At 41.2% G+C, this 22,928-nt stretch overlaps 1 protein-coding gene across 1 annotated transcript in view; it reads right to left on the reverse strand.

Annotated features, from left to right (window-relative positions):
* The window catches only part of LOC108899773 (roundabout homolog 2), a 48,121-nt gene that overhangs the window by 1,418 nt on the left and 23,775 nt on the right, over nt 1-22,928 (reverse strand). The window contains exons 7-25 of the mRNA XM_051065721.1: nt 19,493-19,617; nt 17,867-18,038; nt 17,213-17,427; nt 15,233-15,314; nt 14,846-15,014; nt 11,687-11,853; nt 11,248-11,369; nt 10,760-10,976; nt 10,284-10,402; nt 8,524-8,701; nt 6,744-6,962; nt 5,838-5,880; nt 5,612-5,748; nt 5,233-5,520; nt 3,534-3,672; nt 1,983-2,317; nt 1,656-1,772; nt 1,131-1,310; nt 656-777 (exon numbers count right to left, since the gene is read on the reverse strand). Of these exons, the coding sequence (XP_050921678.1) occupies nt 656-777; nt 1,131-1,310; nt 1,656-1,772; nt 1,983-2,317; nt 3,534-3,672; nt 5,233-5,520; nt 5,612-5,748; nt 5,838-5,880; nt 6,744-6,962; nt 8,524-8,701; nt 10,284-10,402; nt 10,760-10,976; nt 11,248-11,369; nt 11,687-11,853; nt 14,846-15,014; nt 15,233-15,314; nt 17,213-17,427; nt 17,867-18,038; nt 19,493-19,617 (3,146 nt within the window). The remainder of the gene's footprint in view (nt 1-655; nt 778-1,130; nt 1,311-1,655; nt 1,773-1,982; nt 2,318-3,533; nt 3,673-5,232; nt 5,521-5,611; nt 5,749-5,837; nt 5,881-6,743; nt 6,963-8,523; nt 8,702-10,283; nt 10,403-10,759; nt 10,977-11,247; nt 11,370-11,686; nt 11,854-14,845; nt 15,015-15,232; nt 15,315-17,212; nt 17,428-17,866; nt 18,039-19,492; nt 19,618-22,928) is intronic.

Here is a 22,928-nt window from a genome sequence, read left to right on the forward strand (position 1 = left end):
TCTCCCCAAAAATATCCCAGGTAATGTGACAAATATCTCAAAAAGAGGGGCTGAGCCATCATTTTAAAATTAACATTCAAAGTGATTCTGAACATATGAATGTTGCATAGCTGGTTTGCAAAGTTTCTACTGACATTCTCATCTTTTTTTTCTTAGCTGTGAAAGTGTTATGTCTCTAGCCTCCTTGAAATCAAGCTCATTATAGTTTCCTCCTTCTGTCACTGAGCAAACCTTAGACAGTTTAACATCATTCAAGCTTTGAGTATTTATTTAATGATTCATTTCATCTCAATATATTAAAGAATACATGCTTTAAAAAAAAAAACACACCAACCTTATACATTAATACAGAAGAAAACTCGGAGAGAGTTTTGAACAGCACCCCAGATACTTTTGCAAGTCCCTATTTTGTTTCAGGAGATTCAACTTTGGAGACAGTTGGAAACTTGTGGTTTTTTTGAGTCACGACGTTAGATAACTGATTTTTTGGCCCTTGTCCAAAAGCCTGGGGAAACTTCTGCCATTCACTGTCTCGAGGAAGTTGACAACCAGCTCAAACTGCCCTCAGTTTGCTGTTGAACTGTCTGTGACCCGCACTGTGCAGGCACAGCGTTTGTTCGGCAGTGTATGCTCCCCACTGTATGTCGAGACGTACCTCATCTCTCCTGCGGCCAGCTGTGGAGGGTCGCGGAAAGACTCCTCCTCCCAGGGACCCGTAGCCTGACATCTGGACCTTGGGTAGGAAGCTGGACTGTCCATATAGGATTACATTCTCATCTGCAAATGACAAACAAATCACTCCCAAGTTACAGCTGTATTTATATAGGTTAAACCCTAAGTGATGGAGCAGACTGAAAATAGACCCCCTGCTACTAAAAGCAGAACCACTACTATGAGATAATACATGTTCATACACTGGTGGCAGTTGGTTCTTTCTAAGCTCAAAGGGATTTACATGAATCATCACAGTAATAATAATACACATCTATTTCAGTTCAAGCTGCCGAGGCAAGATGGCATGTGTTGTTGGGAGAGACGTTGTTCTTTTTTCACAGATTATCTGTTATCTGTTGTCTGTTGACAGACACTGAACGATGCTATGGAGTTTAGTAATCACATGTCGTACTTACCTTGCGATAACCACTTTGTAGATCCTCTTCTTTGTGGTGAGAAATGTTCTCCCCTCTTCTGTAGAGTGGGCGAGTCGCTGCCCTCTTTTCTTTCACCGTCTGTTTGGCTGCGGCTCAGAACATCCGCCAAGAGCTGCAGGGAGTCGTCTGTAGCGGGAGGGGCTGGTGGAGGGGGAAGTTCTACATATGATTGATCAGTGATGATAAATAAACCACACACAGAGAGAGAGAAACACCGCTTTTAAAAGAATAGTTTGAGAGTCTGGAGAATACGTTTAATTCGCTTTCTTGCCGCGACACAGATGAGAAGATTGGTATCACTCTGAAGCCAGCACATTAAATATAAAGCTACAGCCAGCAGGTGGTTAGCTTAGCTTAGCATAAACACTGGAAACGGGGGAAACGGCTAGTTGTTGAGATATTTCAGTCACAGCGGCAGACTATCACACAAAACTGCCTGAGTCTTATGAAAAAAAAATTCACCTTAAAAACGAAGTTAGATTTGTTACAAACATTGTGTCATACCTGCTTGGTTGTGTAGCTCTCGCTTGAGTTGTCCTTCCTTGGGCGTTTTCTTCTTACTCCTGGATCTGTGTGCCTGGGCTGCAGGGCTCGGCTCGGCAGCTGGAGCAGGAGATTGTCCTGACAAGAAAGCACACTGATGTCATCCTCGGGACACTTAGAGGAAACTAAGGAACACTGAGCTGCACTTTGAATAAATGCGACATGATTTTTCGTGTACAAATACTCTCTGTTAGGTAACATCATAAACTAAATTATACATGACATTGTGTGGTTGTGCGCTGCCTTCTCACAGAAAGATGCAAGGCAACACACTGAATTCAAACTGACCTTTGCCGAGGCTTTCCCCCTTGAAATCGTCCGCCCATTGGTTGGTGTGGTACATCTCGCTGGCGTCCCGGGCCTTGGCATTGGTAAACAGATCTGGGTTGGACTGGGAGACCTGGGAGCCCGAGTGGTGACGGGCCAAGAGGTCCAAGTGCTGTAGCCGCTGACTGTCGATGGCCTTGTGCGTGTCTCGCTGGGGGGAGGCCATCAATGTTGCTGCGTATGGCATGTCATCTGGTTTGGGGGGCAGGCTGGAGAGTTCCTCCCTGGAGGTCTCCATCAGGTAGGTTCTGGCCGGCAGCGGAGGACACCAATCATCATCTTCCTCCTCCTCAGAGCTAAAGGACGGGCAATGAGTAACAGCAGCATGAGTGTGTGTCTCTGAGGGAAATGTGAAACCTAGTTATAGTCTAGAAACATCTGCAATACCACAACTCAGTTTAAGCTACTACACAAGATATAATTCAAGCTGAAACCTTCAAGACCAGGACTAAGTCTACAGCCATGCTAGCAGCTCTGTGAGGGTGTTGTTCACCACAGCTGTGCTTTGAGCTAAATGCAGCATGAGCATGACAATGACAATGATAACAAGCTAATGTTTAGTAGATGTAATGTTGTTATATCCATGTCCACCATCTTAGTTTAGTGTGTTAGCATGCTAACATTTGCTAATCACCAATTGTTTTGCAGGCATTTCATCACAATCCAAAGTGTACATTTTGACCTGATGGTGGTGCTAGATGAAGACTTAAGGGTTCACCAGAGTGATTACAAATTGGTCTGAGGGGGAAGTGAACAAATCAAGAGACCACAAAAGTTGGTAGGATTCATCCTCTGGGGAACATCAATGTCTGAACTAAATTTCATGGTTGTCAATATGATATTTATAGTTCACTCTGGAGCAAAGTGGTGGAAATGTGAATCAACACCGCCATCCATAGAGATATACCTAACATGGAATAAAAAAAATACATAAATAAGTAGAGAGAGAATTCTTCAAAAATGAGCTATTATAAAAGGAACCATACAGAGTTTCTGAGGACAAGAACCACCTCTGTACTCTCTATTGTCACTTCAGTGCTGTCGGGGCTAATTTAATGACGGACGTGTCACTGAAAATGGAAAAGTACTAATCCAGACTGTCAGATGGTGGCTAATGTCATTACAAAAGACACGGCACAGTCAGAACAGCCCTCCGATCCCACCCTGTAATGTCCATGATCTAATCTGTCAGAACTAGTTAGAAGAGATGCTCCCCTCTGTAACCCCCGAGCGCAATCGACTCACTGCCTTCAGACACAACTGTTGTTAATTTGAAAACTCACCAGACTCCAAACTTCACTCAAATTTTGTTTGACAGCCTTGGCAGAGTTACAGGGCAGGTTTGATATCCATCTTCCTTAACTTTCTCTGTCATGTAGGTGAAGTCAGAGGCCTTGGCGCTAATAATAAACTGACTGCATTAATATTAGACAGTACAAAAAGCAATTGGTCTTGGATGAGGAGAAAAGGCGTTGGTGATGTAGAACTCAGATTTTAGTGAACAAGCCTCACCTGTGCTGCTCCTCTTCTTTGCCTGTCTTTGTCTGATCTTTGTTTTTGTTGGCAGGGAGGGGAAGCGACAAAACATCCACCCAGGTGAGAGGAGTCGACTTGGACGAGGAACCAGTGGACTTCTGCCTTACCAGTTTGTCTATAAATACGAAGCACAGTGTGTTATATAGTGTACACAGTGTGATCACAGTGTTTTCATTGTCTCCAGCCTGACCCTGGGCTTGAAATCACCGGCTGTTTTAAATGATAAATATAATGATAAACTTAAAATAGACTTTTAAAAACCTTCTCCTCCTTGCTTCCATTACCGCCTGATCAATGTTTCTTTCTCGGTCAATAAGAAATTTTTCTCTTCAAGAGAGCCTCAAGGTTCCGTAGAGTAACTGCAAGTGAAACCATTCTCCATTCCTTTGTGTTACTATGTACTGTACTGTAGATCTCCATAACACAAAACCAGCATTGAGAAAAGATAGAAAACTAACACCAGGGAATATAAAAAGTAGGATATGTAGGATTTTAAAAGAGGTAAATTAAATAATTAAAATCCAAAAATGAGACAAGCTAAATTTCTTTAAACTTGTCTTACTTCTGCAATAAGCCATTTCGTTATGTTTTGAGAGAGCCGCTGAAAGTTTTGATATCTGTAAATGCAAATTTAAAATTAACTTTCTCATCCTGGTTTGTATGTGTGTTTGTATGGTAATTATTCATTTCATTTAATCATTTACATTATTGTATTGAAGTTTAAAAATGTTTCGCTCATTGATTTTATTCATCATGGTCTTTTGTTAAATTTATTTAATTTTATTTAATTTTAATGTATTTATTTTTAAACCCTTTTTAATTTGGGTTTATTATTAGTTTTTGACTAATTTTGTTTATTTCGTGCATTAGCCTCTAATTGTTTAAATGTTTAGATTTGAGCAATCTTATTATAAGCTTGTCAGACACTTTGATATTTTTGGTCTTGGGAGGCATTATACAGTCTTATACAGTGGAAGCTAATGCTGCAGTCAAAGAACAGGAAGAGGCAGGAGCAAGTTGTGCAGCATCTCTGTTAGTAAGTAAAAATCTGTTTCCATCATTTTTAGTGTGCCAGCTCAGTCACCTGCATTATGTCGATGTCTCTGCCAAATGCAAAAAATCAAAATGCACAGGTGAATGCGTGTCTGTGTCTTCTGCTTTAATCTCATAGACTGTATATACGGTATTTGTATTTTGTTTTGAAACGGACAAAAATGCAGAGGTAGGTGGAAGCAGACTGTATACATTTATGAGAATCAATCCTACATGTAACAATGCTTGTGCAAGAATTGCTCTAACTGGTTTATTCTTAGAGTAGCAATATTTGAATTTGCATCGTGGCCATTTAAACGTTTGGCAGCCAGGAATGAAAACTGTGTATCAGTATGCATCAAACATAGTTTCAGTCAACAATGACACCACTGTTTTAAATAATTGTACAAGGTATACCAAACTGCAGGTAACCATAGCAACAATATTCATACTTCATGCAAGATTACACAATTAACATTTGGACAAAAAAGTTAAAGCTCCCTAATTTTCTTTGTTAAACTTCCATTATATAAGAAATGCAATTACACACTCTGTATACAACACAACTGTATCAGATCAGGTGAATCACATTTTTCTCCTATATGAAATTAATTATTGTATTATAGAGGCAGAAACCCCTCACCGTTGCTTTTCTTGGTATATTGGAGCTTGGCATATTCCGACCCAGACTGACCAGACTGGATGGTCCACTGGTCCAGGTCCTGCTCCAGACCCACAAGTCTGCTGTTTGACAGCACTGGGTTGCTGCTGTATGGGTCCGGACCCTGGTTGTAAGACGTGCTGGAGTAGGTGTCGTAGTACGCCAGCAGGTCGTCCTCGGCGGCCGTGTTGATGGTGCTGTAGATGGGGCTGTCGTTGGACGCTGTGCTGTGTTTCTCCGACTGGTTCGGGTAGTTGATGATGCCAACTGCTGAACAGCAAAAGATTGTGTTACACTGACGATGGTCGGTATTCTAAAGATCTGCCATTTCACCAAACACCCAAAGTCAGGGAGCTCTTACTGTTATAATATCTGTCTGAGTCCAATTTGCCAGAGCAGCAGTTGACTGAGTCTTTGCTGTTATGGGTGAGGTTCGGAGTTGGCCAAGAGTCAGCCAGCCAGGGGTAGTTACCCATATTTGATCCCAACAAGCCAGGCCTGGAAACACAAGTGAGGTTATATCAATAATTTTTACAAAAAAAAATTTGGCAAATATAATCTGAATAAAATAATAATCCTCAGTTTACCCCCCGTTTATGATTCCAGATCCATCGCTGTGTGCAAAGCCAACTGGAGGAGGAAAAATAATTTTGTCAAAAATCATATTTTACCACAGAAAAGATCAAACGTTTGTCCTAAGATTGTTAAGATTGTGCCCACACTACATAAACATGCAGATGTCATTTGATGAATTGATGGAGCTGATTCTTGCTTCTACCACTGCATCTGGAGAACTGCACCATTTAAATCAACAAGATCATAATAGAATCCATACTAAAATGTGAAATAATACAGTCTTTAGTCATTAGTATAGCAGCTGTAGTCACTGTGAAATATTTATGAGAAAATCTAATTGCATATGTTTTTCTTAAGGCCTCAGGCTGTCCACTGAGTATTTATGAACATGAGCAAATATCTCTCAAAGTCAAAACAACAACTGATGTGTTTATGTGCTCATGTGCCAAAGGGCATATTCTAAAATAAACTGTATGTAGCGGTTACTGTTTACAAATGCTTCACTGTGTTTTCATGTGTTTTTTATTCCATCCATGAAATCTGCCTAGTGGGAATAAATATATTTTTAATCATATGTGATGAAGGCACAGGCATTGATTTGCAAAATCCAAACTAAAATTGATAACATTTGTCACTGCTGGAGATATCTCCGGTGATCTACAAGGAGGTTTGTCACTTCTGATGGTTTGCTCTACAACAGCTGAGGAAGTTTTTGACAGCCATTTTAAGTCATTTGAACCTTTTCTGCTTTTTACAGTTCAATCTTCAAGGAGCAATCGACCTGACATCAGAGATATGGAGCTGCTGATAATCTCTACAAGACGTCACACCTCAGAAATTCAAAAACTTTCCTGTTAATGCTTTGAATACTAAGTGCCTGTCATCAAGTAAAAGCTCCTTTTTCCTCCCCTGCTCACCTGCTGGTGTGTATGCGAAGGATGTTGTGTAGTGTCCCAGCTGCTTCCTCCTGCGGTGGCGACAGTACAGCCAGCCACTGAAGCCCATCAACACCAACCACGCGGCCACGCCCAGCCCCGCGATGAAGGCCGGCTGGCGGACGACGCTCGTGATCTGCTCTGATATGCTGAGATTACCACCTTTCTTCACAGCCGTTGAAGTCTTGTCAAGTGAGAGAGCTGAGAGAAAAACAGACATGTCACTGCAGCCACATGATCCGGAGACAAAGCGGAGGGCTGTCAGCATCTTTAATGTGAAAAACATACAGTCTTTTAATCTAGTGGCAATTTAAAGGTGTAGTTCAACATTTTTTCTTGCTAAAAGTTTGATTAGATACCACTCGCAGATCTATACAATAGAAGTTACTGCTTCTGGCTAGATAGCTTAGCTTAGCATTCAGACTGGAAAGAAGCTAGCAAGCAGATACACATTTGTAGAGCAGGATAAGGCTTTTCTGGGATCCTCTTGTCTAAGTGCTGCTTGGCACAGTGTCACGTATATTGTTAGAAAAGGGCATGATGCTAATTTATACAATGTTTGCTACTTCCTTGTGAGCGTTGACATGCCCGCAGCCACAAATAAGAAATGGCAGAGGCAACGTTGTGCAATTAGTTTGCTTCCAGGGGGTCTTCATAGTAATGCTCCCCAATTAACACTAATTAATGAACTGATTTACAACATTATATCTTGTTTATTTAATCCAGGCAGACTCCGAAGTGTAAAAATGACACATTGAGACAGAGACACTCACATAAAGGAAGTCACAATTTATAGCAAAGGGTTATACAGTTAGATCTGTTTGAGGGGGGCTCTCAATGAATCCAAGCCGGGATGTGGATTCTGCCGAGAGAGCTAATCCACCAAACATGAACATTAATCTTAGTTAAATCAACAACACAAAACACCACGAGGAGGAGGTTGGGGTTGTGGAGGGAGGTGCAGCAGCAAACAGAGTTGGCACAAGCGTGGCTGTCAAAGAAACAGTCAGAAAGTGTCAGGTTGTAATGTCTGCCATGTACAGCTGAATGATTAGCTACACAGCTGTGAATTCAGTGTAAAGCATACTGCAACTGACTGGAGATAATCAGCCAATACAAGCACAGCTTCAGTGCTCTGCCTGAACTATGCTGCATTTGTGGTTTTACAGGGAGTCGTACTGAACCTTCTCTTGGCTTTCTTACATTTCGGTTTCTGTACAAACAAACAATACATAAAATGTCTATCAGTGAGCTTTAGAGTGATGGTAGGCTGGTTTTGTTACCTTTGGACAGAGCTAGACTGGCTGTTTCCCCCTGTTTCCAGCCTATATGCTAAGATAAGCTAACTGGCTGGTAGCTAGTGGCTATTTACTGTCTAGACACGATCAAACTTCTTATCTAACTCTCAGAAAGAAAGCAAGAAAGTGTATTTCCCAAAATGTTTAACTATTACTTTTTGTAAAAATGCAGTAGGGGCTGGTTAGCTCAGTAAGAGGGTTCTGAGTTTGAGTCCCCAGTTCACCTATCTGTATAAAATAGAGTCTTAACAAACTTCTCTGCCTCACTGTCAGTTCCTGACTAACACAATTTATGTTTTCACGCTCACAACGTCAGTGCTGATGACACCTCAGTTGTAAAATCATTCACACAGCACAGTCAGCATTCACATACACATTCCACCTGGGGTAAACTGAGCCAGCTGAGACTCGCATCTTGCCATATTTCTCTATCTGTAGTAGCTGTAACAGTTTGAGTGACTCACTCAGAAGCAGGCTGACAGGCGGGCTTGGAGCGCCTACACCCAGGCTGGTGACAGCAGCCACCACAACTGAGTAGCGGACGTCAGGCAGCAGGCCCGTCAGCAGGATGGACAGAACCGCTCCATCCACTGTTCGGTTTATCTGGCTCTCCTGATCCACGCCACTGCCCACACACCAGACCTGATTGACACCAGACACACAGGATTTTATAACATGTGAAAACATAAAGACATGAATTCATCCTGCACACCCGCACTGCTGATAAGATGTGGCCTATAATTATAATAAGACAGACTGGGTGCTTTTGATTTTTTGGCATTGAACCTTTATCTGGTTGTACAGGATAGACAATGAAAGAAAAGATACAGCAGATGAAAGAGAACCAGATGTCAATGCAGAGACAGGTAAAAGTCAAATTTAAAGTCCTGATGTTATACAATATACAGAAGGTGCCTTTAAGGCGTCAATTTGTGTGTTGGCCGTGTTACTCTCTCCTTGAATGTTAATGCATGTTGGATTTATGTCCTATACTCTGTCCTATAATCCTGCAGTGGACTGAAATATTCAGCTACATAAGCTACTAGTCTACATAAACTACTGGTCATACCAGACCAATTAAAGCTGTAGCAGCAAAACTCCTGAGTGTATTAAACTGAATAAGGCTGCATTTTATTTCTTATCAATTCAACTTCTCATTTGTGAAGTTTCAAAATAAAAGTACTCCTGCAGAATGATTTTATAAAATGACTGTCATTTTACAAGGTCACTAGGTCACTGCCTTTACTAAGAAGTATAGTCCTTTACTAAGAACTATAGTTCTTAGTAAAGGCAGGGTGTAAAAAGTAGAATATTTCCCTCTAAAATTCAGTTGAGAAGAAGAAAAAAGTAGCATTAAATGCAAGTACCTCCATGCTTGAGTGTAGTTCCTGAGTAAATGTACTTAGTTTCTTTCCACCTGTAGTTTAATCTGCACAATCTACGGCGAATTAACTTTTTTTCTTTTTAATTAATCTTCTGTGAAGTTTTTTTTCTTTCTTTTTTGATGAAAACAGTGAACTGTAATGGAAATACATCCTCACTATAGATTCAACATTTAATTTTTTCACATTTAAGCCTTTGAGGGCTCGCACCTAATACTGTGTGCAGTTCTCAGCAAATTGAATGTTTAAGTGGATTAAGTGTGATCCTTGCCTTCGGCTGACGGGCCGCCACACACAAAAGAATCTGGATTTTCATGATTTGACTTGTGCACGACTTTCAACATGCAGACGCAGAATAAATCAAAACAATAGAACTGCATGTTCCATTTCTGGTGTTTTTTCTTCCCGAGAATAGCAGCCTGATGATTAGTAATCAGTGTTGTGCTCATGCTAAGAGACAGATAATCAGAACTGAGTGTTTTTTTTCACAGAGCAAACAGATGACAGGGGACAGTCAGCGTTTAGCCGAGAATCTGATGACAAAATTCAGTCTCTTTCGGCGGCAGGCAGTGCATGTACTGGCAGCGATGACTAATTACTAATTGTTAATTAAAATCAGTGTTTTTCATAAGTATCAAAACAACAAATTTGAACAACACTGAGTAATGACTGTGTAGAAATACAAACATTGTGGATTAAGAGAACTGTTTGTTCCACTTCATTTCTGCAGTCTGTGGCTGCGGCGCTGGTTTTAAAGGAAGAGATAAACGTCAGAGGCGAAAAGAGAAAATCAGGTGTGGTGTCAGGAGTCAGGTGTCAAGTGCTGATAGTTGTCGTCTCACCTTGTACTCTCGAACGATGTCACTCTGAATATTATGAGGCGGGGGCTCCCAGGACACGCTGATGCTGGAGCTGTTGGTGAGCTGCACCACAGATACAGCCTGTGGAGGAGCACTTAAAACTGGAGACAGAGAAAAGTGGAAAGATGATATTAGTATTATTAGTAGTAGACATCAGTGTTATGATATCGCTCTGTTTTACAGGTCTATGATTACAGAATAAATTCCAAGAAGTTTCCTAGATGGATGATGTGATTTTTTTTACATAGTTATTTCCAGGCAATGTTTTGGTAATGAATAGGTTTGGAAATTATGGACACTTAAAATTAAGCATCACCCAGCCTGAAAACATGAAACCCTTTTATCTATTTTAAACTTCAGCTTTTCTGTAGTTACCGCTCTCTACTTTATGTTATTACCAAAACAAAATGCAGTACAGTTCTGAGCCATTAACAAAGTAGCTGATAAGCATTTCTTACCCTCCTCAGGGGTACGCAGCAGAACCATGAGGCTGTCATGTCCCTGTAGCTCGTTGAAGTAAGGGCGTATCTTGACCTCATACTCTGTATTGCTGTGCAGATCTACTAAGATGGTGCTGTGGTCAAACGTGGCCTCCACATCCTGGACCAACCAGGAGTTGCCGATAGTCCGGTAAAATACTCGGTAACCCTGGACATACCGTGACTGACGAGCAACCTGATAAATGTTGGCAAGACACACACACACACACACACACACACACACACAAACACGAAAAAAAGAAAAAAAAAAAACAGAAACACTTTTCACATTTACATCAGTAATCAAAAGTGGAACCAGCTGTGTTTGTACTTCAAGTTAATCTGTTTGTGTCAAGTCATGTTTGGAGGAGTTTTTGAAGTTAATGTTTGGAGATTAGCGTGTCCTCCGCACACTGCATGCCGACTTTGAAAAGTAGACTCTTTCATCAGCCAAGTGTTCAACTCACAGTCCAAGAAATCCTGGCGCTGGAAGGAGAGAGAACCACGGGTTTCTGCAGGTAGATAGACACCTCTCCCAGCTCTCTCTGCACCTGTCTGTGGTCCACACCCTGTTCTGTAGGACTCCCATCTGAAACAACAAAGACATCCATTCAGTCCAGCCCAAAACCGCTGAATTGAACTTATTCAGCAAAAAAAAAAAAAGGAAAAAGAAAAAGTGTTTGATGAAGTTCAACACCGCTCAAGGCAGAAGAGCATCACACTGAGAAAGCAATAAGTTTGGAGACTGCATATGCAAAGCAAGTTTTTCTAAAATATGTAGCACATTATCTTTTCCTCAGCACTGCATACAGTATCTCTAATTTCTCTCTTTAAAAATAGAAATTGAAATCAAGATTGCACTGTAGGACTCATATATTACAAAAGTACAATCTAAATGTAACTCACCCTGCGTCCTGACAGGCTCAGAGATGGGGCTGGGGTCACTGAGGCCGTACGAATTGACTGCTCGGACAATGAAGAGATAAACGGTGTTGGGGAAGAGTCCGACAACTGTGTGCCTCTCGTGCTTCACATGGTCCGCCACCGTTTGCCAGGTGCTGCCCACTGATTGGCTGTAGGAAAAAAAGTGACATTTTCTCTTAAGAAACGAGACTATGCAAATATTATCTCAAAAATATCAATCTATGTAATTCTGTTTAACAAGAGAATTGATCACAACTTAATCATTACAGGATTTTAGAGGTATAATGATAGTGTCGCAGTTGAAGGTCAGAATCTTTATCCGGAGGGTGTTTGCTGCCTTTAAAGGTACACCGATAAACATACAGTTGGCAGGCAGTCTACAAAGTGCTGTCTCAATAGGCAAATGTGCTGCTCTCTGTGAGAACATTCTTTTCACTCCTGTTATCTTGAAAACACACATTTATTATCACGTAATTCTGAGATAACAAGGTAATGGGTTTGATCACAACTCTTGGCCCACACAGCTGATAAACTGATAGCACAGATGGATGAAAGTGGAACAGGCAATGTCAGAGAGAGAGAGAGAAATCTGAATTTTACACACTGGGTAAGGCACAGGCAATATGGCAGTTATAACTATGGTAGTTGCCCAGATTACGTCACAAAAAGATTATTTCATGACTATGAGGAAACAAAGTGTGATATCTCAAATACCCATCACAATTTCCCACAGCACAAGGTGACTGTGAACCAACAGTACAGTACCGGGTATGTTGCATTGTCTGAAAACATCAACAGTTTCGACATTTTGTCCTGATAAATGACTTCAATTCATTTTAATTCCTGTTTTTATGTTCATCAACTCATTGTTTCAACATTACTTGGGATCTATAAGCAATACTCCTGGCAAATACACTTTATTATTATTGAGTGTTTATTTTACATAATACATACATTCTTTTAATACAGTCATTCATTCATTAACATCGCTTTTATGTCTGTAAGGTAAATATGACACTACAGCTCAGCCTAACTTAGCTTAGCATAAAGACTGGAAGCAGAGGAAAACAGCTAACTTGGCTCTGACCAAAAGTATCAAAATCTGTCTTCCAATATCTTTAAAGCTCACTAATTAATGTCAATTTTTGTTTTTGTACAAAAACGGTGTAACAGTGTAAAAATTAAAATTTCTGGTTTCTCTCAATCTTTATGCTAAGCTAAGCTAACCACCCTCCTGAGTGTAGGCTCACATTTTATGGACAGATGATGACCCTCTCATCAAATTTTTGTCAAAGCGAACAAAACATGTCAAACAGCTCCTTAAAATAACCAGGACAGTGTTAGAAATGCAATTTTCTCCTGCCATGCCATGAGTGCATTAATGAATGAGAATGTCACTGTTTGATCCATGAGATTCTCTGCATCTAAAATCACATGGCCAGTCTCAGCTTGCAGACACAACAATAACAAGTTTTATTCCCTTTTTTTTTATTGCAGCAGGTTATAGTGATGGCGTCTGAATGAGTCTGGTGAGGAAACAACAGCCTGATGTTGTGCAGGAATGGGAACTATCAAACAGCACGAGCACAATTTAACATTTTCCTCAATTCCGTGGAGGAGAAAATGGTGAGGTAATTACATCGAGCAGGCCACAGTGTTTTCCTATCATCAGTGTTTTCTCCTCTGCAACCTTTCTCAGTAAATGTTCTCTTGAGAAACAGTTTTGCCATTTAAATGGAGTCATTCTGCTTTTTTTTTTTTTTTTTTAAAAAAAAGCTGCAAATGGGTTTGGAGTGGAAGAGGCTGCTTTTACATAAATCCTCTATCAAGATTGGTTCTCTTTTAAATCAAGAACAGAAATGTAAGTATTGTTACATACTGTATACAAGACTGGATGCTATAACAGAAAAATATTGGTTTACATTTCCTTCTTTGTTCCTGCTGATGCCTGAAAACAAACATTTGTTAGCAATTTATTGGTGCTGGAGCGTGCAGCAGCGAGTGGCTCTTAATCATCAGCTGTGCGTGCAAGTCTGATACCAAGCTTTCTCTCCACACACAGCTAACTGGACTTGTGTGTGTGTTTGTGTCTGTAGACTTGGCATGTACTCTCTCTCCTGCTTCTGTAATGAGTGAACTCTCCAACTCCTTCCGTTGCCCCAGGACAGGACAGAGCTGCCGAGCTGACCACTGCAGTAATTGTCTCCTCTTTCACTCACTGTCTGTCTCGCTAAAGCCTCTGGTTGGTTGTTAGAGCTGTTATGGCTCTCCTCGGGATGCCACAGCTGAAATACTGATGCAGCGAGTGTCACGGTTTCACTTCAGGACGTCACTTAACAGAACTGTCTCTCCCTCAAGCAGAGATGAGTCATTTCCAGCCTCTAATGACTCTAAATGAAGAAGACTTCATTATCTGGGAATAGTCAGAATACTAAGGAATGTGGATGCAGATGAAATAGCTACTGATAGTGAGGCTTTCATCGGGGGTGGAAAGTTAAGTAGAGGATATGTCTGCTAAACTTTATCTCAGGCAGAAGTAAAATGGGTAAAAGTTCAATAAATAATGCTTAAAAAGCAGAATTAATGTTCTTTTTGTACTAGAATGGCTAACAAACCAGACAAACAAATGTGGTGGCTGGAGAGATGGATTTATGACTAAAGATAATACGAGTACTATATAGCCAGTAAACAATGGTAGTATAGGCTGTGATCAGTTGGCAATTTGTCAGCTATACCTAGCTAAACATAGCAGCATGCAGTGGTGCAGTGGTTAGCGCTGTCTCCTCACTGCAAGAAGGTTCGCCTGGGACTTTTCTGTGTGGAGTTTGCATGTTCTCCCTGTCCCTGTGTGGGTTCTCTCCAGGTACTCCGGCTTCCTCCCACAGTCCAAAGACATGCAGGTTAGGTTAAATGGTGACTCTGCCTGTAAGTTTGAATGTGAATGGTTGTTTGTCTATGTATGTTGTGTGTTTGTCTGGGATTGTCTCCAGGCTTCTAGTCTAACACATATACATATTGTATTTTCAGATTCTGTGTTTGAATTACAGTATATCTACAAACTCATCAGAGTTACCTGTCCTGAAAAATGACTCACTACCTGACTACAGTCCTGGGAATAAGAATATGTGTATCACTGAATACCTGAAGGCTTCGATGATGTAGGAGGTGACAGCCGCCCCGCCTTCATGTGGGTTGGACTGCCAGGTGAGGGTGACAGTGTTTTTGGTCACCTCTGTCACTACAGGCTTCTGTGGAGGCCCCGGAAGCTGGATGAACTCTGAAACTCTTGATACTGGAGAAAGCCCATCTTCTGTTACAGAAACAGGAAAACAGAAGTGTTATAATCCAGCCAATGCACCAGTAGTGAAACTGGAGTGGGTTTTGTCATATTATGGCTGCAGACAGTGTTCTGGTGAAGAACTCTGGCTACATGAGAGTGTAGTTTCTTGAGCACAGGAGGTGTAGTGTAAGAGTGACAGAGTGTGAAGTGTAACAGAGAGACAGTGTGGAGAGTTTTGCTGCGAGTACCTCTGACAGTCAACATCCCACTCCAGCTTGTCTCCCCTGTGGCGCTGGAAACCACGCACATGTACATCCCCGAGTCCATGTCCTGTCAAACGCCAGACATTTGCAAGCAGTTTTTAATTTTTGAGGGAGTTTTGGCTCTAGTTTGATGACTGAAAGAATGTTTACACCAAGAACATCTACATCAAAATCATGTTTTTACTTATTAGACTCTCAATTTGTGTGGCAGTGTTGTGAATAATTACTGTACTTGAATACAATTTTGAGGTGTTCTACTACACTTCAGAGGCTACAATAATTACATATGTAGTTCCTTCCAGGAAGCTTCTTGGAAGCTATTACAGAATTATTCAGTAAGCACAGAACCATGAAAAAAGCATTAACTGCACCTGGATAACATTTGCATTCTTTTAGCTCTGTTTTGGTCTCCACCAGGTCCTGATGGAAATATCTAGCTTTTTTTCGCCACTGAATGCTCCACTATTTTCACCAGCTAGTTGTTAGGTTTGTCTGTTTGGTGTTGGTTAGTTGGTGTTGGTAGTGCTGCAGTGTGTTTATCAGAGCTTCATCACTTTATTAAAAAAAAAAGAAACAAAAAAAAAAAAAAAAAACAGCTGCCTGCTGCGTCAGGAAACCGTCGTCAATGACAGCCATGGAACTGACAGAGCTAAAACCCAAAACATTGATCTAAAAACGACGCTGAATCGCTTCACAGAACTGAGGGGAACAGCAGAGTCGGATGATAATTCTCTGTGGGTTCTTTGCTATGAGTGGCATCTATTCATTTTTTTCAATCATGAATATAGAAATACTGACTATAGCAGCTTTAACCCAAGGCTAAGGCTAAGTACTTGTCTGTATGATTTGTCTTTATCCATAAATTCAAATGTAATCCATGCACACCTAAATATTTCCCCTCAGTAGTCATCACGTAAGCCGCAGCAGCTCTAAAAGCTTCACAAGGCACCGCACCACACTCTACCTGCCCTCCTATTTACATTATGAACTGTATATGCCTGCATGCTTCACTGACACTCTTGGCGTTCGCTCTAGCCCTGTCCTGGCTGAGAGCCAGTCTGCTGGAACTATCATCTGACCATATGAGATCATCCACGGCAGCGTTGACCTCTGGCTGACAGACAGCACAGCGTGTGGGCAGGTGAGCTTCCTTAAATGACTTCAGCTACTGCTAAAATATTGATGGCGGGTGGGGGCATCGGCAGGGTAAATATTTGCAGTCCCTCACTCGTCATCTCCATTTCCCCTCTTTTTTCCCCTTCCCTTGTCATCCCCTTGATGCCACGCTAATGCATGTCTTCTGTTCCATTGAGCACATTGGCATGGCAGATTTCCCCCGCCTCAGTGGTGCACTGGACCAAATCTTAATGCTCCAAGTTTGCTGAGCACCACTGCTGAGAAACAGGATGAGAGAGGAAGTGAATAAGCGCAGTCCGGCCAGGGAGATTTAATTAAACTGCGGTTAAACGATTTATCATCTATCGCCGGTCAATTAACGAAAATTATGCTGCTTTTGCTCCGTCCGGCACATACTCACTGACCTCCAGGTGGGGTTATAGCACAAAAGAGCTGCTGACTGCTTTTCCATCAAAGCAGAACACATTAGCATTTACAAACAAGCACCTTCATTAACATTACAATTACACACCACATGAGCACATAATTGTGCCGGAGAGATATGCACTGCCTTAGAGAGATCGGTCTTTGAAACTCAGCCTCACCTTAATTCTACAAACGAAAACTGAATTTATAATGGAAGCAGGGGAAAAGTATGTAGCCATGTGGGCTGTAGAGAAAGTAAAAGAGGGTCAGAGATCAGACAGGAATGCTGTCAGTATTCTCTACAGTGGGTTTTTTGGAATTTCCAACAGTCACACAGTCGGTTTTTCTTTAAGTTTAAATGCAAACACCTTTCAAAACTCATCCTTTTCATGCTCTTTCCAATGTCACGTAATACAAACCCACAGACATACCGATTACATCTGTGATTTGCAAAGTGCCATTTTCCATCAAGGTCAGTCGAGGTTTATTTCCCTGAAGTCTCTCTCCATCCTTCTCCCATGAAATCTTGACCGAGGGCCCTCCGATTACACGGCAGTGCAGCTGCACCGTCGCACCCCGAGATACAGTCTGATTGGCTGGGCCTTGGCGGATGATTGGCGGTACGCGGCCTGAAGGACCTACCAGTTAGAGGGGAGAGGAAGCAGAATATGATGTTAGAGGTGTCATCTTTATTCTGATGAGCTATACAGTAAAGAAAAGTGTAGAGAAACAGATTTGGAGGAAGGCGTACAGAAAATTGAATTATTAAGCCATTAAAGCACAAAGGGTGAAAATATTTACATATTTAGTGGGCAGAAAACAATAGGCTCCATAAGGAGCAAAAACAACAAAAAAGGCTTAAATCTGGTGCTTAAAAGCTGCCTGAGAAAGAACATAAAGCCTGAAATTCATTGCTCAACCAGCATAATATCTCTGTGTTCTCTCTCAGTCTTCATGAGCATTATTGCTTTGCACCTACTAAGTAATTAATATGTTTTCCTCTCATTAGCGGATGATACAGAATAAAGAATAAACCTTTCCCAGGTTCAAACACGACAGTGTGGACTGAAGCCTCACCTCCCTCCACCTCCAGCAGCGCCTTGGTCAACACACTTCCTGCCACGCTGATGGCCTGACAGATGTAGAAACCAGAGTCCTCCGGGTGGACGTCCGTGATGGTCAGCTCACCGCTCATGGAGACGGAGTAACGACCAGACTGTGACGGTGGCTGGCCGGGGAACAACAACATCTAAAAACACAAACACACACAGAGAGGAGCAGATCATTCATATAACATCAACAGTCAACTCACCAGCTGCAGCTGTTTGTTTTTGTTGCCCATTAGCATAGCATGTGGGCTAACATGAGCATGCTAATGCTGATGTTAGCAGGTGTAAAGTTTACCATGTTGCCAGTCTTATTTTAGCATGTTATCATGCTAAAATAACATTTACTAGTTAGCACTAAATTAAAGTAGCTAAAAGCACACCTAAACAAGTACTGGATAAACCTTAATGTTGCACCACATTTTAACAACCTATCCAGTAGATAGTCAAGAAATTTGACTCCAAACCAGAAATGTGGACCAAAGTCATTAGGAGCAATCATCATCTGGGAACCATAATTATCCCAAAAATTTATGCCAATCCATTTAACAGTTGTTATATTTCAACTGGAATAAAAGGGTTGTTTGGGTGTTTTTGGGATGATTCCCAGTAACAGACGTTTTATAGCTGTCCCATTCTGTTTTTACGTAAGCAAGATGGATGTGAACAAGGGGGAAGGGATGCACATCAATCCATTCAGCCATCCATTTCATTCCTCTAAGAGGCTTAGACGTCAGTGGAGGGACCAAGGTTATAAGGCTACAGATAATCCCCCCAAATACAGCAAAAGGCTCCGCAAACAGCAAATCCATGCCTCAACCATCCCGCAGACCGAAACTTATTCAAAAAATCTGCAGCTGAACTTCCTGTTTTGCTTGCCGACCGGCTCCCCCTTAAAAACATCTGAAGCTGCTCCTCCAAACTCAGTGATCTCAGCTGCTGTTGAGCAACAGGGTATTTATAGTTGGGGCGCAATGTGGAAAGGAGGACCAGTGTTTGTCTACAGGGTTTGCCCTGAAGATGCAGTTTCTACACCTGGTGTACTTCCTGCCATCCCCCACACCCCCCATCCCCATTCTTCTCCTCCACTTCTTCATCCCTCCTCCCCACCCCATCACTATTCTCTTACACTGCGGTCGCAAGCAGGAGAAACATTTTCCACCAACGCATAACCGCAATGCCTTCCAACACTTTGTCTCTACTCGTATCTCTGAGCCAAATGCAAATGTGCTGCACTCTCTTGTTCGTCTCTCGTCCGTTTCACTCGCAAAAATGTGTCTTGAAGAGTGTGGGCAACCCAACAAAACAAAAAGGTGTCGGAAAAAAGTATGATTAAATCAGACAAAACCTGCTCATGTTGCGGTGAGTCATTTCATTCTCGCCTTTAAAACAAAGAAGGTGTGAAAGTCTTATTGATATGATAAACACTACAGTATTAGCAAGGTTTAAAAAAAACTCCAAAGGCTTGATAGAAAGCAAATTTATTGGTATGGATTCATCCAGTGACTCGTAAAACAGAAATTTATTGTACCGGATGTCTCTGTTGCTGCAATGTTCACCATTAGAGCATATCTTGTTCCTCGCTCCAGCCTCTTACCTGGCTGCCCTCTTTCTGCCAAAAGATAGCAGGTGGAGGGTTTCCTGTGGTGCCGCATTGGAAGGTGACGCTCCTCCCTTGGGTGGTAATCTGGTCTCGGGGCTTCGAGGCAATCTGAGGTGGTACTGGAAGAAGGAGAGAAGCGTCAGCACCCAGTGAAAATATGAAAACTTCTGCCTTTCAAACTGTGCAATCAACACCTTTAAACCAGAGGTGGAATGAAGTATTCATTTACTTATTCAGATACTTTACTTAAAATTACCAGCACAACACTGTAAAAAGTAAAGACTGACTATGCAAATGTACTTAAGTATCAAAAGTAAAAGAACTCATTCCACTGAAAATATTGATATATTATATATCAAATGTTCAGATAGATTACTGAATCACTGGTGTGTAAACAGTATTTTACTGTTGTAACTTGTCAAAGTGGAGATAGTTTTCACTATATACACATGTGGGATTTGTTTAAATTATTTAAATTGAACCACATGAGAGGAAAAATGTCTGATGAATCTGCAAAAAATTCAAAGACATCTGAAATGTGACAAGGAGCTGCAACTAGATAGTGTTTTTCTGTGAGGTCACAAGTCAAAAAGGTTGGAAATTATTGGTTTAATCTTTAACAGTGTGTTTTATAAGTATATCATACTGAATGTGCTTGAGTAGATGTGCTTAGTTACTTTCCACCACTGCTTTTAAATGTGATCTGTATCGATAAAGCCCTCATTAGCTCTTAACAAGCTAGATTTAAGACTTGTCTCTTTAACCTTCTAAGGTTTTTTGATCTTTCACTACACTCTCATCGCCCTCTCATCTTTAATGAGAGACAACACCTCTGTATCCTCAGCAAAAACAAATCTCCGCAGCACAAGGCAGCGCCATCCTGATGACATTTACTCAAGTTATTTCGGGAAAGGTCTGGGCAGAGCTGCCAATTTCCAGCTCGGGTCAGATCACTGCGTTATCCACATCATCACATCCTCTGTACATTTACACTGACCACTGCTTTCTACCTCCCCATCTGAATAATTGGCTCACACTCCCTTCCAACGCCCCACCATCAGATGAGGTCCCTCCCCACCCTGGATTCATACTCGCTACAAATCAGACACACACACACACAGGAGCTCGCACAACACATTTTGGCTCGATACACAAGAAAACTGACTCATCCATGTCGTGTCTTAATGTTCTCACTGAGAGCATGTTCCCAGATACTGAAGATGTCTCACACTTTCATCAGCATCAAAGTGTTTTGATTATGTTTTCTGTGAAGTCTGTTTACTTTGAGCTGCTGTAATTTCTTTAAACAAATCTGTTGTGTTAGTCTCATACACATACTGTCTTTTAGCATAAGGCATCTCTTATAGAGGATTCTGTACTTGTGAATTTAGAATTTGTATTATCATTTTGATTGAGATCTATACTCTGTGTTGTTGTAGACAAGTCAGATGTAGACAATATTTTTAGTGTGGTGTGGGGCCTTGCATTTCTTTCCCAATTTGAGACATCATGATAAGAAACGGTTCCTAAACTGGGAAGCATTATCATTCTCCATGGACTTTGTATCTGATTTACTGCTTATCTGCTGTTTTTGGACATTATCTGATCCGACTGTTAAACACCCTCCTGTAATGGGAGCTGCCGTCTGTTTGTCTAACTCACTGTCATTGTAGATTTTGGTTATGTTACTTGTTTTATATTCAGTGGAGCAGCATCAAGTGAACCCCCTAACCTTTTTTTCATACATTCATCATCTCACCTGCAGCCTACAAGTAACTGAATCGGCCGGTAAGCCCACGCATATGTTTTATAACACATTTAGGAAAAGTCTGCACAATCTGAAATCTCAACATATTTTCAGTCCACTTATAATTAATGTGTGAAGCTTTTCAGTGTGATATTTTAGAGCCTTGCACATTATTTCCAAGGATGGAAGAACAATAGATATAGTAAAATGAACACTAGAGATGCTACAACAACAACTACTACTACTACTACTACTCCTAGTACTACTACTTAAAGGGGCACTCCACTTATTTTTTAAATGAAAGTTAGTATAGCTGGTAATCAGCCCCTTAAACATTGTATAGTGTTTTCTGGAGAGACATGGAGGAAAGATATGGCAGTTTACCATTTGTGGAGAGTGTGATGAAAAACTCTTATGGAATTGCTTCATGGGAAATGAAGAATCCAGTGTTTTTGGATCTTAACCCATGCAAGGGAGTAAAAGGCAGAATATCTCAGCCTTTCCCGCAACAATTTCAACCATTATTTTCATCTAGCTTTTATGCACCCCACAAGGTCATAGAAGAGCAATACTGAATGGATGGAGTGCTCCTTTAATAATTACTCTATATTGTTATTCAGTACATAACGTGTGTATCCATCAAAATGATTAATAGTAGTAATAACAGCAATAGCACTAATAACAGTTTAATAATAAAATATATGTTTAAGGTTAAGTGGTCAGGAATGTGACCTGAGGTCAAACCATGTCCTCATTTAAAAGTGAAGGCAAAGACATTCACTGGGTTGTAATTAAAAACCTTTCAGCTGCATTTTAAACTACTGCAGCAACAAATGAGAGAGGGATTTACATGGTGTCGGACTATCCTGACACACTCCCCTCAACACAGCAGATGTGTGTTTGATAGGAGTCCTTAATCTGCTGTACATTAAGTCACTGTGTCCGAGGCTTACTTAATGGCTGACTGCAGCAACAGGCATGTTGTCAACATGTCAGCACCTAATGGGGGAACTTATTTACGCTATTAGGCATTGATTGTTGGTTTAAAAACCATTAAGAAGACCATACAGGAAAGAGCTGTGTTTTTTCAAAATAACTGAGCATAATAACACAAATGTCTTTTTTTTCAGAGAGAGAAGAATTAGATGGAAAGAAAACTTACGGAATGGGCCAACTGGAATGATGATAGGGTTTGAAACATGATGGAGAGAGATGGAAAATTAATGAGATGGATGAAATCGCTGAGCTACAAAACAAAACCGGTGATAGCAGTGGAAAAGAGCAAAAAAAGAAAAAAGAAAAGAAGTAGAAGAAGCAGAGTGAATGGAAAACTGCTCGGTTTGGATTTCATTTACACTGATAAAAGCATTAGCGGATGAAGTCATCTGAGACAATTTAAACCAAGACACACACACAGCAAGAGGAGGGGAAAAAAGGGGGCAGAGAGAGCGAGGTGGCGAGAGAAGGGAGATAAAGAGACAGGAAGAGAGAGGGAGAGAGAGTCATGTCTTATTAATACTGGGACTGCTCTCTGGCAGTGAGTTAAAGCACACATCTCCCAAACATCTGTCAAATGGCGTAATCCATACGGGTTAGCATAAGCTCCTGGCAGCACCACTGGGCAGGGACTCGCTAAGGCACACTGATATAAAAACACAGAGCATTGGACAGGAAATGGGAACA

This window comes from Lates calcarifer, linkage group LG21 (assembly GCF_001640805.2).
Source record: "Lates calcarifer isolate ASB-BC8 linkage group LG21, TLL_Latcal_v3, whole genome shotgun sequence".
Classification (NCBI taxonomy): domain Eukaryota; kingdom Metazoa; phylum Chordata; class Actinopteri; family Centropomidae; genus Lates; species Lates calcarifer.